Genomic DNA, 14,041 nt, shown 5'->3' on the forward strand with positions numbered 1-14,041 from the left:
AATTGAGTTCCCGAAATGTTTTCTTAATGTGTGAAATGTTTGTGTTTGATGCCAGGATTATAGTTTTCCCAGTGTCAAATATCATCTTAAAAAGCTACTAACGCTTCAACTGTGGAGCTGACGCTCATTTGGAAGATTTAGTGAAGGCCTTCACCCCTGCCCAACGTTGGTACAGTCCCAAATATCAACCTGCAAGTGTTATATTAGCTTACTGTTGACAAACCAAGTCCATACTAAAAAAAACGTATACAGAAACACACACACACACAAATGGCATATCTCTCTAATTTACATTTCAATGTACAGAATGATGATGAGCATAAGCAATGCAACCGTCTTTGAAGCTGGAGTTACATGAATATAAGATTTTAGAGGAAACATTCCTGGTGAAGTGTACTGACATGATAATACTATGAAGGATTTTTAAAAAATCATGGTTAGGATGAAGAAATACATGATTTATCTTCACTGTTGCTTTGTTTTATCCTTTGCTGATCAGTCATTTTTTAGCCTTGCCCTTTCCTTTCCCTTTGCCAGAATCCGCTCTCTTTTCCTTTTTGGGCTCTTTGGCGGCTTTGGTCTTCTTCTGCTGTGTGAGAGAAAACACACGGTGAATGAAATACACAAAGTAGGATGGGCCTGCCGAGATTTTCAAAACTTACTTTGATCATTGCGTCAGTATTAAGGTTGCTTCCCTCATCCTCAGACACTGGGGTTTCCTCCACATCCATGTCAAACTCCTCCCCACCGCCGCCGCCACGCCGTCCTTTCTTAACCGCTTGCAAAGAGTACGGCGTCAGGTGAACCTCTTTGTTGTAGGCCCGAGTGAACGCCGCCTTCACCTGGATGGAGACAAGGCACGTTGATCTCAATGATGCTGCATGTGGAGACTCGTGTGGCAGCATCCCGACTCACCTTGGAGTCCAATTTAGAGTAGGGGTCAGGCTGTCCGCCCCACACACTGATCTCCATCATGCTGTCCACGTCCTCCTTGATGAGCTGGTAATCGTCCAGGAGCCTCACCGCCTGGCTAGCGCCCTCCGTTGCCAGCTTCTGGAGTGGGCTGAGCAGGTTCTGGCGAAGGTAGTAAAGGTAGTCCAGGTTGACCGCCTGCCTGCTGCTCATCGTCCTGCACCACATGAGACTCTCATTCAGTTTCTACATATGATCACAGGTGAGCAGGATTCTATACCAGCAGGCTTAGGGTAGGAGGCGGAGTAAACCCCGTCCTGGTGATCGACCAATCACAGAACACACATTAATAATTATTTCTAATTGCTGTTTTTTGGAGAAGTGTTTTATTTTGGAGAACAGGAAGTATATTCTTTAAAGTGTTTTTAACTCATTCAATATCAAAGACATATTTATACGTTTTTATAATCCGGAATACCCAATCCAACAACATACTTATACGTCTTTTACTTAAGAGGTGAATAGAGGTGATGATGCAACTCCACAATAGATTTAAGCTTAAGAAAATGGCTGAAAAATGGCTCTTTTTTCTTCTCTTCCATTAAAATAGTGCACAGCAACAAGGAAGGGTGTGAAGGGTGTCACACACTGAAGGGAAATTTTAACGCATGCATGCACGCACAGTGTGAAAATTGTAAATACTTAATGGTTCGTTCATTATCTTCATATAAAATGACTTTTTTGTATTTGTTATAGTATTGTGGTTTATATTGGACAAACACATACAGCTAAATTTGAGTCAAAGTTATGCTTGAAATGTATGCATGAGAAGTAATATTTTGCTGAAACGTACCTATGTTCTACTGCTGATTACTTAAGAACGAGAAAAGGTAGAATTTTTTTTTTTGATAAACGAGGGACGACTGTACATGTTTTTGAATAGTGAAATGAAACCTTGCTCACTTCAAAGCCATGTGTGAGGCCACTTCCTGGACGATGCGGGAATGTTTGCCTGCTGACGAGTTTTTGCCGAGCCAGCTGGGGAACGTGGGGAATTGATTCATGTAGCCTCTCATGAGCTCGCCTGGGATTACACTGGCATAGATGGCCTACAAACACAACACAACACAACACCAGTCAAATGGTTATAAGCGTAAAAAGAAGTTGTGGACTACTGGCATGTGTTCCCGGTCTTAAATTGTAGATTGATCTGCGGATGTTGACAGTGGGTACCTGAGTGGGTAACAGAGACCAGTTCTGCCCAGAGCGGATGCGTCTGTCCACCATGTCTCCATCACTGATAGAGTCGGCCGTTTTGCTGAGCAACACAAGGTGGGCCTTTGCATCGCCGCTAATAAGAGGAACAGTGTGAGCCAAACTATTCTTCTGTGTGAGCATTACAATGTGCTGAAGTCAACAGCAGGACAAAGCCTCCCTCACCGGGCAGCGGCCGGACGAACATGCAAGTAGTTCTCCTGAACAAAGAGCGGCGCCAGCGAGTAGTCGTGGAAGAAGAGATCGGACTTGTCTATGAGGCTCATTTTGGCCGTCTCCTCGCCAGCGGCAAACACTTTCCGACAGACGTCAAAGGGCCCCATTTTCATGTCCTTACGGGCACTGGCGGCGTCAGACTTGCACTGGTCATACGTCATCACCTTGTCTTTTGCCGACCACATGCTAAGGTTGTGGATCACCTGCGGGCGGGAAGCATACTTTCAGTCGGGAGTGACAGTGAAAAATGTAAATCGGAATATTTTATTTCATTTTAAACCTGTCTGATGTCCTGATTGGACGCCAAGATCATTTCATTGAGTGCCGGAGGAGGAATCTTGATTCCCTCCTTGAAAGCGATAGACATCATAGCGCCCTGAAAGAAAGAAGGGAAAAAAAGCACACAGTAAAGTACAGACCTCAGTTTACGGTGGGAAGATTGCAGTTGGAGAAGCATTCCTAACTAAGAGGAAGTGAGCACAATGACCTCAACTGATCAACAGACGCACGGATTACATACGGCAATCCATCCACCTCAGGCATGTGTCTACCCGATTTAAACAAATTATTTTCCCACCACTATTTAACTCTTAACGGATGGCAAAACTAAATAGGCTTTTGTCATGCACAAGTACCACCTGTACCATTTTAGGGAAGTTAGTAGTGCAGCCATACTCTCTTGATCTAGTAAAAACATTTAGTAAAAGCATCGTCATGACTGGCAGACCAGTAGATGCAATGACGCTTTATAAAAATAAAAACAAATGGTGTCGACATTGTGGTAAATGTACACTTTGTTGCAATAGCAGCTGCCATTCATCGCACCTTCATCTGCTCCACTCGCGGCCTCTGAAAGCGCAGATCGAAGCAATAATTGGCCAGTGATCGGATCTTCTGGTGGTTCCGATCGTTGCACATGCAGATAATGGGAATCTTGGAATTTTTGATGAGGCCGATCATTTCCTGTAGAAAGACATGCAGTAAGTGCTGGACGGTATCCCGAATATAAAAGGAGCAATGAAGGCCAAAGTGTGTTGGTCTACATACCTGGATGCCACCACGATCCTCATTGCCTGCCATCCCATCCACCTCGTCCATGATCAAGACGTGTTTACTGCTCACTTGCTGAGAAGTACCTATGTACAAAACGACACAGTCATGGAGCATCTGTACACTGAATTAAAATACGCAGAAAGATGTGTCCCAGATGGAGGCTGACGTCATTGCAGCGCTCCAATGAATGCGTTACTGACCCGCAATGCATTATGGGAAAACATTAAAGTAGTTGGGTTCCACCACCAATTGCAAACTCATATTGGTACATGTTTGAATATTTGTCAGGGATACCTTTTGAGTGTTATGTTTCTGTGTGATGAGTTTAGTGTAAGATGGCACTGTTATGTTGTCATACAGTTTTATACACTGACCCTCTGCAATTTGTAAGAGGTTGACATGCTTGTTGCGAGTGCACTGATAGCTTGTGATTAGCTCCTGTCAAAGAAAAAAGCTACCGTTTCGTTAAAGAATTAGCAGTTCTGAAGTAAAGGATATGTCACAAGATCGAAATTTTGCCATAAATTAGTCACGCCGCTGTATAAGCGGTTTAAAGTTTAAGAAAGTAGCGGCTTATGTACCGGAATTTATGATATATATTATATACTGCTCGAAAAATAAAATGAACACTTACAGTGAAGAAAATAAGTATTTGAACACCCTGCTATTTTGCTATTTCTCCCACTTAGAAATCATGGAGGGGTCTGAAATTTTCATCGTAGGTGCATGTCCACTGTGAGAGAGATAAACTAAAAAGAAAAATCCAGAAATCACAATGCATGATTTTTTAACAATTTGTGTGATACAGCTGCTAATAAGTATTTGAACACCTGAGAAAATGAATGTTAATATTTGGTACAGTAGCCTTTGTTTGCTATTACAGAGGTCAAACGTTTCCTGTAGTTTTTCACCAGGTTTGCACACACTGCAGGAGGGATCTTGGCCCACTCCTCCACACAGATCTTCTCTAGATCAGTCAGGTTTCTGGGCTGTCGCTGAGAAACACGGAGTTTGAGCTCCCTCCAAAGATTTTCGATTGGGTTCAGGTCTGGAGACTGGCTGGGCCATGCTAGAACCTTGATATGCTTCTTACGGAGCCACTCCTTGGTTTTCCTGGCTGTGTGCTTCGGGTCGTTGTCGTGTTGGAAGACCCAGCCACGACCCATCTTCAATGCTCTGACAGAGGGAAGAAGGTTGTTCCCCAAAATCTCACAATACACGGCCCCAGTCATCCTCTCTTTACTGCAGTGCACTCGTCCTGTCCCATGTGCAGAAAAACACCCCCAAAGCATGATGCTACCACCCCCATGCTTCACAGTAGGGATGGTGTTCTTCGGATTGTACTCTTCATTCTTCTTCCTCCAAACACGCTTATTGGAATTATGACCAAAAAGTTCTATTTTGGTCTCATCTGACCATAAAACTTTCTCCCATGACTCCTCTGTATCATCCAAATGGTCATATGCAAACTTAAGACGGGCCTTGACATGTGCTGGTTTAAGCAGGGGAACCTTTCGTGCCATGCATGATTTCACATCATGACGTCTTAGTGTATTACCTACAGTAACCTTGGAAACGGTGGTCCCAGCTCTTTTCAGGTCATTGACCAAGTCCTGTCGTGTAGTTCTGGGCTGATTCCTCACCTTTCTTAGAATCATTGAGACCCCACGAGGTGATATCTTGCATGGGGCTCCACTCCGATTGAGATTGACCGTCATGTTTAGCTTCTTCCATTTTCTAATGATAGCTCCAACAGTGGACCTTTTTTCACCAAGCTGCTTGGTAATTGCTCCGTAGCCCTTTCCAGCCTTGTGGAGGTGTACAATTTTGTCTCTGGTGTCTTTGGACAGCTCTTTGGTCTTCGCCATGTTACAAGTTAAAGTCTTACTGATTGTATGGGGTGGACAGGTGTCTTTATGCAGCTAACGACCTCAAACAGGTGCATCTGATTCAGGATGATACATGGAGTGCAGGTGGACTTCTAATGGGCAGACTAACAGGTCTTTCAGGGTCAGAATTCTAGATGATACACAGGTGTTCAAATACTTATTTGCAGCTGTATCACACAAATAAATTGTTAAAAAATCATGCATTGTGATTTCTGGATTTTTCTTTTTAGTTTATCTCTCTCACAGTGGACATGCACCTACGATGAAAATTTCAGACCCCTCCATGATTTCTAAGTGGGAGAAATAGCAAAATAGCAGGGTGTTCAAATACTTATTTTCTTCACTGTAAATAACACATCTAAATCTAATTAACTAAATATTCTTATTAAATACATTTGGTCTTTCCATAGTTTAATGTACTGACAACAAAATCACAGAAATTATCAATGGAAATCTAATTAATTAAGCTTAAAGTGGAAAAATATACCACCTGTTGTCTAATCCATGAAATAAATAAGACTGAATAAGTCTGCGTGTTTCAATAAATATGTGTCGTCATATTTAAGTTCATTTAGAACATTTCCATGCTTGAATATGATTAATTTAGGTAAATAATACGTAAAATTTGCTGAAATATGCATTTTTGGACTAACTAGACCGTAGTCAACCACAAACAGCAATAGTTTATGAATTAATTTCTAAAAAAACAGGATAGAGTGAGGGAATGATTTTTGCACCATGATGGAGGAAGGGATGTATTCTCATGTTGAGTATATCAAAGGGATAACCGCTAAGTCCTTTACCTTTGTAGAAGCTCTCAATACTGGTATTGTTGAGCGACTCTGCCACCACCGCCTTCAGGTTGTTTTTACTGCGGGTGCAGCTAGCGTTCATCTCCACGTAGCTGAGGCCCAACTCCTACAGGCCAACGTAGAGGAAAGGACAGTTAGTAGCCTGTACATCACACGAGAGCCTCAGGATAAACCTGTACTGTCTGACCCACCTCGCAGACCAGAGCTGCTGTGGTGGTCTTCCCCACGCCCGGAGGTCCAGAAAGCAGAGCGGCTTTAAACCCAGATCCATCATCTTTCCCTGCCCCAAATTTTCCAAATCTAGCAACTACACAGCAGAACAACAAAAGGCACACACAGAAAAAAAACATTTTTTTATACTTCCGATTGCTTTTGTGAACAAACATCTCCAATGAAGACAAGGCGATGTCTACCTGGTGCTTTGGAGGCACCTGCACTGTGATGTTTGTGCCAGGTTTTCAGCCAGCGCAGCAGCTTGTTGGCGCAGCTCTGTTCTCCTTGCTGGCCAATGAGAGCCTTCAGAGAGCACGGTCGGTATTTGTCCACCCACAGAAGACTGGTTTCTTCCTCTTTTACTGATGTGGAAGATTGACGACTAGAGGATGAGACCGGGGAAGAAGAAAGGCCCAAGTTCCTGCGGGCTGTTTGAGACGAGCCTCTCCCAGGTGGGGTAGCTCCATTGTTGGTCTTGGGACCGTGGCCTATTGCTTGTCCAGTCTTTGACGGGCTCGGGGAGCGAGGAGACTTGGAAGAGCCTTTGGAGGGAGATATCTTTGCAGCTTTTGGGGTCAACTTTGGGGTGCGGCCAGGGGGAGACCTGACCTTGGAGGCTTTGCTCTAGGTGACAATTATTAAAAAAAAAGAGGAAATCACCAAAATATACAAGTTAAGTTGAAGCAGTGTGTGAAAAGGGTCCTTTGATGCTGACCTCAGCCTCAGCAGCAATCTCATATTTGGACTTCTTCCCTGGTTTTGTTTTAATCAGCTCCAACAGATCATCCTCACTGAGGATTTTGGTACCAAAAGTCTCTGCCTGAGCAGCAGCAGAAGCATAAAGAGTGTTATTTACTTTGTACTGCTTGATCGATTAGTATTATGATACACGTTTCAACTTCATTACCCGTATGTGTAACGTATAAACACTTGGACTTTTACTGTAGAATAAAAATAGCTCACGCCCGTCAGTCACATGAAAGAACTGGAACAAGCCTGCTGCAAAGAGCACCTTCTCAATCTTGGAGACGCCGCTGTCTCGGCCCTGCACCACGTAGGTTGTCTTCTTGCTCACATTGCCTGTCACTTTGCCGCCGTAGCGTTCGATGAGGGATTTGGCGTCATCCCTCTCCAGCGACTCCAGGACGCCCGTCAGCACAAATACACAACCCTCCAAACAGTTGTCTGCTCCCTGGAAGAACCACAAAAGTTGGGAATGAGCAACACATAAGATAACATAAACAATGTGTCCTCAGGAATGATGAGTTGTACGTGGTACCGTGGGGATTTCTTTGGACCCCAGAGCTCGTGGTCCATCTCTGTTGAGGTAATTCCTGTAAGCAGAAGCGTTGAGCTTCTTCTTGTCTGCGTCATCAGGACTTGTACTCTAATAGGATGGAGAACATTTTTATTTGAAAAATTCAGTTCGAAAAGTCTGAATTGAACTCATGAAATCTAATAACTTTGCATAATATTCTAATTTATTGAGAAGCATCTGTATGTTAATTGTAAACTCACCGCTGGTTTAGCAGGAGATGCATGAAGTGCCGTCCTTGTTTTGGATGCGGCCATATCATGTGGCTCCTTTTTGGGAGAAACTTCCAATTTTGTTGGTGGCTTGCTCTTTGCCCCATCCTCTTTTGCTTCATCCTTCTTCTTCATCATGGCCAGCTTGGAGCTGGCTTTGACTGGGACAAGACTCTTCTGTGGTGAAGGACCTATCATATCCTCCGACGTGCTGCCTTTTCTGTTGGTCTTTGAAGGGCTGGTGGTATTCATCTTCCTGTGTAATGTGTAACCATCCTCTTGATCGTCAGAGCATGTACGAGACTGCAAGGGAACATGAAAAAAAAGTTGAGTTCATGCAACAGCAACATAAAAAGCACGTAACTGCTTCGAGTTGTCATCACCTTCTTTGCCTGAGGCTCTGCATCCAGCATGGCAAGCGTTTGGGCAAATTCCTCATCTTCATGTATCTGCTTCTCCAGCTAGTAAGGACAAAAATATTGAAATCAGAAAACTATAACCTCAAGAAGAATTTAATGGAATATAATAAAGTATAACATCAGGTTATGAACGAGAACTAGACCCGGGTTTTAGGTCACAACTTGCAGCTCACCTCAGCATCCTCAACCATTTGCAGCTGTCGAGCGATTTGCTCATCACTCAGCTCATCTGTGTCCTGGGTGGGCTGAGGATAAAATGTCTTTTTTAGGAATTGTAAACAACACGTTGAAGGGAGAAACAAATCACAACAGAAAATGTTAGTTACGACTCACCGCCTTCCGTTTAGTGCTGGCCACCAGCTTCTTGTTCGAGCGCTGAACACTTCCACTGCCAAAGTAGTCAAAAACGGAGGTGGGGGTTTGTTTGGCCGACTTCGGAGTGACAGGCGTGGGGGGAGATTTTGTTGCAGTATTTATCTGAACGGAGGACTTGATAGGAGACTTTGCAGCTTCTTTGACACCTGATTTGCTCTTTTGGGAGGTGCCATTCTGCTTGGTTTTGGAGATCTTCTTCAAGGATTGAAAGTTATCACTGTCCGAGTCTAGAAAGGGAAAAGCATCCTTTAAAAGAAAGCTTTGTTAATTTAGTTAACATCGTTTCACACCTTAAAAGTAAACACGATGCTTTTCAGGACACATGACAAAAATATATGTTTCATACGTTATTACATCAACCATATATTCCCGCTACAAGCTGCTAATTTTTTCTTAAACTTGAAACCTGCCACTTATACCGCGGTACTGCTAATTTATGGTTAAATTCTAATCTTGTGACATCTTGTTTACTTTAGGACTACTACTAATTGTTTATACGCTTTGTGAGTTTATTCATATCTCATGATTGGCTCGTGTCAAATAAAGAGCTACCTTGTCCTCATAGACTTGTGTCTGCCATTTTATGATGTGGGCATTTTAGTCTTTAGTTGAATTTACTGTAGTCTGATCATTCACATTAAAAAATATAAATCCTTGATTGTTACAAACCTAGAGGTAATTGTAGGACTTCCAAAGTGAGGCCAGGACAAATTGTCACAAGTCAAAACCCATTTTACCTGTTTCCGAGACATAGTGAACAGCCTCTGTCTTGGCAGATTGTGTAGCCTTGCCGATCTTCTCTTTCTTCTCGGACAACTTCTTAGACTTCCTGTCTCGCTCCTCAGAGTCGGAGTCTAAGCAGCCAGAAAAACAAGGTTGACAGATGGAATACTTGTTGGTGATAATCAGCCATCAGCCATTGTTTTGATCTTGGTGGCAGATCTATTGGGTCATCCCTAAAAATGAAATGTTAATGCATATACCCGACTTCATACACAAGTAATACAATGAACAACTATTACAATGAAGCAACACATGTTAATCTTAATGGTTCCTGCTACAGAAACAAGAGTAGTGTTGAAACAGAATGTAATCAGGCATTGCCACCTTGTCTTTGCAAAATAAATATAGACCACTTGTGACTCACAAGCAGGGACACTGAAGAAAACATGTAAATCTCAAAAATATAACTACCTGATTCTATGACGGCATGCTTTTTTCGTTTCTTCTCACTAACCATGGGATTGACATCTTTGTGGGTTTTTTTCATCTGAGGCAAAAAAGACAAATAAGGAACCAGACAGTGAAGGAGAACCATGACAAGAGTTGCATACAAATTACGTAATTTCTTGCCTTTGTCGTTTTCTTCTCTTTCAACTCCTCATCTGAAGACAAAGGGTTCCTCTTCGTGCTGATGGCTCCATTTGGAGCCGCTTTCTGTGCTGAGGGCTTTGTGGATGGCGCAAAGAACCGCCGGATGTCCTGCGAGCACAAAAGACATTGAACGTTACATTAATCCTGACAGCAACACGCCACTGACTGACATATATATACAATCTGAGGCACATCGATGACTGAATGCTAACTTTTTGTTACTCCAAAGGTAACGTGCCGTGTACTAAACAGGCAAGTTTCCGAATTATTTGGAAGAATGGCGTCATTTCATTCGATAAACGGACTCAAAGTAGTCTTTGACAAGTTAGCAGCCGTACTGTTGACGTTAAAAGCGACTGCGAGCGGATTTAATGAGCAAAATAGCTAATTTGTTCTTTAAATTAGCATTTTGTCGCGAAAATCCGGTTGTTTGCAGACTAAATTAGAACATACCATTATGAACACGTAACCACACAACTTGGTTTCAGATTTGTTCTTAGAAAAAGAGGAAAATCACACTGCAACTTGGCGCGAAGTAGGACTCTGCAGTCGCCTGAGGACGACGTCAGCGCGTTTGATGACGTGATCACTCTGTGCCACCACTTCCCTTGAGCACAGTGGTTGTGGGTGGTTGTGTTTAAATTCAGGGTCTGCATCCTACCAGGACAGTAGCCTACCCGGTCTACGAAGGCCAGACGTTCGGTGGCTCCTGCTCCAGCCGCAAATCAGCCTGGTGAATTCAGACGGTCTCATCTTCCTCACACTTCCTGGTTCTGTCACGTGGTGTCATGTTTACCCGGGCGTCCTTACGTGACATCTGCCTTCAATCGCGAAAGTTGTTTTTTGTAGGTTTTACAGGAGAGAGAAGAAATGGTCTCCGTCTGCAGATTTATATCCAGTTCACAGCTAAACCTGATATATTAAACAGTAGTACTATTAATAGCTCTACTTTAGTTATTACTTTTTGGCTACTTCGGCTACTTTCCCCCAGTGCATTCATGACTAACATGTAAGTTTCCTGTCCAGTACAAAACTGTTACTTTATAGATTCACACCAATGTGTGCGAAGACCCTCCTCGGTTTATATTACTTACTTTCCTGTATGTTTATGTAACATGTTCAGTCATATATGTAATTGCCTATTGGGCTCTATAAATCACGCATTCTTGCCTCGTTAATGTAATAGCTTACTTTTACCGCTAGAGGGCTTCAGAGACCACAACCCTTCAAAGCACTGAGCTAATGCAGTGTATTGTCTTGTATTGTCCTCCAACGCACGGGTCGTACTTTGTATTGTATAGCATATATTCTAATTTTATTTTGCATACTATAGAATGTATACATCATTTATTATTACTATGCTTCATCTATGTTATGATATATTATATTTTATATCTATGTTGTATTGCACAGATTCTAATGCCGCTCTTTATACCTTTCCAGACCATTGTCAACACAGAGTCAACACTGTCGGAAGCTCAGAGTAGTTTGCTGTGGGTTATGGCCGCAAGAGTAACCCGCGTTATTAATATAACACTGATGACTATTATGTTATTATGGTTGTGGCTGCTGTGAGATAATTGAAACCTGCAATAAAAGCCTGTTGCTCTGACAATCAAGTCTGGTGCTTGTGCGTCTCACTAAACATTTCAGTAACATTACTGACACCTGTGGACCAGTATAGAATACCTATTGTGAATGCCTTAAATACACTATGTGAAAATATATTTGTATTTTAGCTAATTTAGCCATTTTATCCATGAAAATGACATATTGCCCCCACCCCTTTCTTAATGAATTATACGGCACCCCTGGCCAATTGCATAAATACATTTTTAAAAATGTATAATCAATCCATGTGATCGGAATCAGCAGCATAAAACCCTGATCGGAGCATTCCTAGTTATTTCTCTGATCACCCATACATGTTTACCAGTTTTGCTTGTTTAAACTCAACTCATGTTTATACATGTGTGTGATTGAGTGTTTGCATACAGTACCAGTGAGTAAATGATGCAATGTCCTTTGATTTGTTGACAGGCCTCAAGGTCTCATTACATCACACGCATGAATAAATAAAGGGCAAGCTGATGAAGGTTAAGTGACAGTAGACTGTAGAAGAGCAGCTCAGGTTCACAAGCTCGACCAATAAGCAAGGGACTCTTACCTGCAGGTTTGCACTCACATGGCTTTTTTGTCTTGTCTCTTATGCAGATTGTGATAACTCGGCAAGTGTCTTGTATGACATCATAGATTTCTCAGTCCATCGTCTTCAACATCTCTGAGCTGGAAACCTCATATTACAAATATACAACGTAAGGTGGCCAGAAATATTTCAGTATTGAACAAAGCAAAATTTGTTCTCAATCAGAAATCACTCCACACTCTTTATTGCTCTCTGGTTCTACCTTATCTTACTTATTGTGTGGAAATATGGGCTAATAACTATAAAAGCAATCATCACTCGCTAAATGTACTGCAAAAAAGGTCAGTAAGGATAATTCATAATGCCGCCTACAGAGAACATACTAACTCCTTATTTCTAAAATCACAAATACTTAAACTTGCTGATATAGTTAATTTACAAACAGCTAAAATAATGCATAAGGCTAAAAACAACCAATTAGGACTACGTTACAAAGCCATAGCATTTCAGTATGTGGAATCAAACTATGGAATGGATTGAGTAAGGACCTCAAACAATGCACAACGATGAGCCAATTCAAGAAACAATACAAGCAGTTGATGTTTGCTAAATACAAGGATGAAGAGTCTTGAACCAGTCATGATGTGCTATATATATCACTATATTGACTGTTACTATGGTACCCGTTATGTCATTGGATGGTCATATCACCTTGTACTTGGGTACGAGGTGCATTATTAAAAAAAAAACAAAAAAAACCCTAAACTGTATTATGGAAAGCAGGAAGTGAACAAATGTAACAGTTACTGATTGTAAAAGTACCAGATGGAGGGGTAGGATTTAATAAGCTTTGCTTCTTCCTACTCCTTTTGGACATGTGGAACTGTGAACTGATTATGGGATGCATTCAATTGTAATCTGATGCATGTTCAAATGAAATAAAACCATTACCTTTTTCAGCATTCTTAATGTACCTTTCCGGTAACAGTAAGAGGTTCAACAGCTAGAAGCACACACTGGCCTCTGCTGGTCACTGAGGGGGTGTCATCCTGTTTTCTCCTTGCGGCTGTCAACTGTTATTAAGGACTCGGCTGCCTGACAAGGTCACCAGCCTCATCTCTCAGTGCCGCTGGAAGATGTTTGCCTGCGTTGGATGTGATTTAATGCATCTCCAGCCATAAATAACGCAGGAGTGAATCATTCCACTGCTGGCCGGCGTCTCTCTCTTCCTTATATTGTGCTTTTTACCTTCTTCCCATCTGTTTAAATGAAGAGCACCCACATTCATTGTTCACTCTGACAGCTCCGTTTAACCTTCAGGCTCAGAAGAACCCAGGATGTTAGCACACAATCACACTAAAACCTGCAACCTGCCAACAGCACGTTCTTGTAAGAAAGACAAACAAATGTATCATTTCTATATATTTACTGTATGTACAGTATTTTATTGTGTCACTTTATTTGGTATAAAACAAGAGGAAAATACAGCTGTAGCTGTAGCAAAAACAATCACACATACTCAAGTGTATAATATTAAACATGTAGATGTTTGTAAAAATAATAAGAAAAAAATGTATTTTTCTGTGAACCTCACTATAGTCTAAAGTGACGTTTTTGTTGTCTTCATGGAGTATTAGGGTCACACTGGAAAAAAATTATGATACAACTGACTTTGGGGGAGAAGTGGGGTACACCCTGGACTGGTTGCCAGCCAATCACAGGGCACATATAGACAAACAACCATTCACACTCACATTCATACCTATGGACAATTTGGAGTCGCCAATTAACCTAGCATGTTTTTGGAATGTGGGAGGAAACCTGAGTAGA

General features: G+C 42.0%; 1 protein-coding gene across 2 annotated transcripts; it reads right to left on the minus strand.

The window, feature by feature from the left end:
- Nucleotides 1–267: 267 nt before the first annotated feature.
- On the minus strand, nt 268–10,685 carry rfc1 (replication factor C (activator 1) 1). 2 transcript variants are annotated; one of them, XM_058090310.2, is made up of 23 exons: nt 10,519–10,685; nt 10,045–10,173; nt 9,886–9,961; nt 9,429–9,545; nt 8,650–8,918; nt 8,490–8,561; nt 8,281–8,358; nt 7,889–8,200; nt 7,650–7,757; nt 7,383–7,562; nt 7,086–7,190; nt 6,571–6,994; nt 6,349–6,464; nt 6,149–6,263; nt 3,451–3,539; nt 3,229–3,366; nt 2,684–2,779; nt 2,353–2,606; nt 2,146–2,263; nt 1,876–2,021; nt 916–1,129; nt 663–842; nt 268–586 (listed from the first exon to the last, which is right to left on the minus strand). In XM_058090310.2, the coding sequence occupies exons 1-23, from the start codon at nt 10,519–10,521 to the stop codon at nt 500–502; spliced, it is 3,426 nt and encodes a 1,141-aa protein (XP_057946293.2). In that variant the 5' UTR covers nt 10,522–10,685; the 3' UTR covers nt 268–499. The 2 variants fall into 2 exon arrangements, with proteins under 2 accessions (XP_057946293.2, XP_057946284.2); XM_058090301.2 differs by having other exon boundaries at nt 268–589; nt 10,519–10,684.
- Between the last annotated feature and the right edge of the window lie 3,356 nt (nt 10,686–14,041).

Source organism: Doryrhamphus excisus, linkage group LG9 (genome assembly GCF_037039965.1).
Source record: "Doryrhamphus excisus strain RoL-2023G ecotype Guam linkage group LG9, RoL_Dexc_Guam_v1.1, whole genome shotgun sequence".
NCBI classification, from domain to species: domain Eukaryota; kingdom Metazoa; phylum Chordata; class Actinopteri; order Syngnathiformes; family Syngnathidae; genus Doryrhamphus; species Doryrhamphus excisus.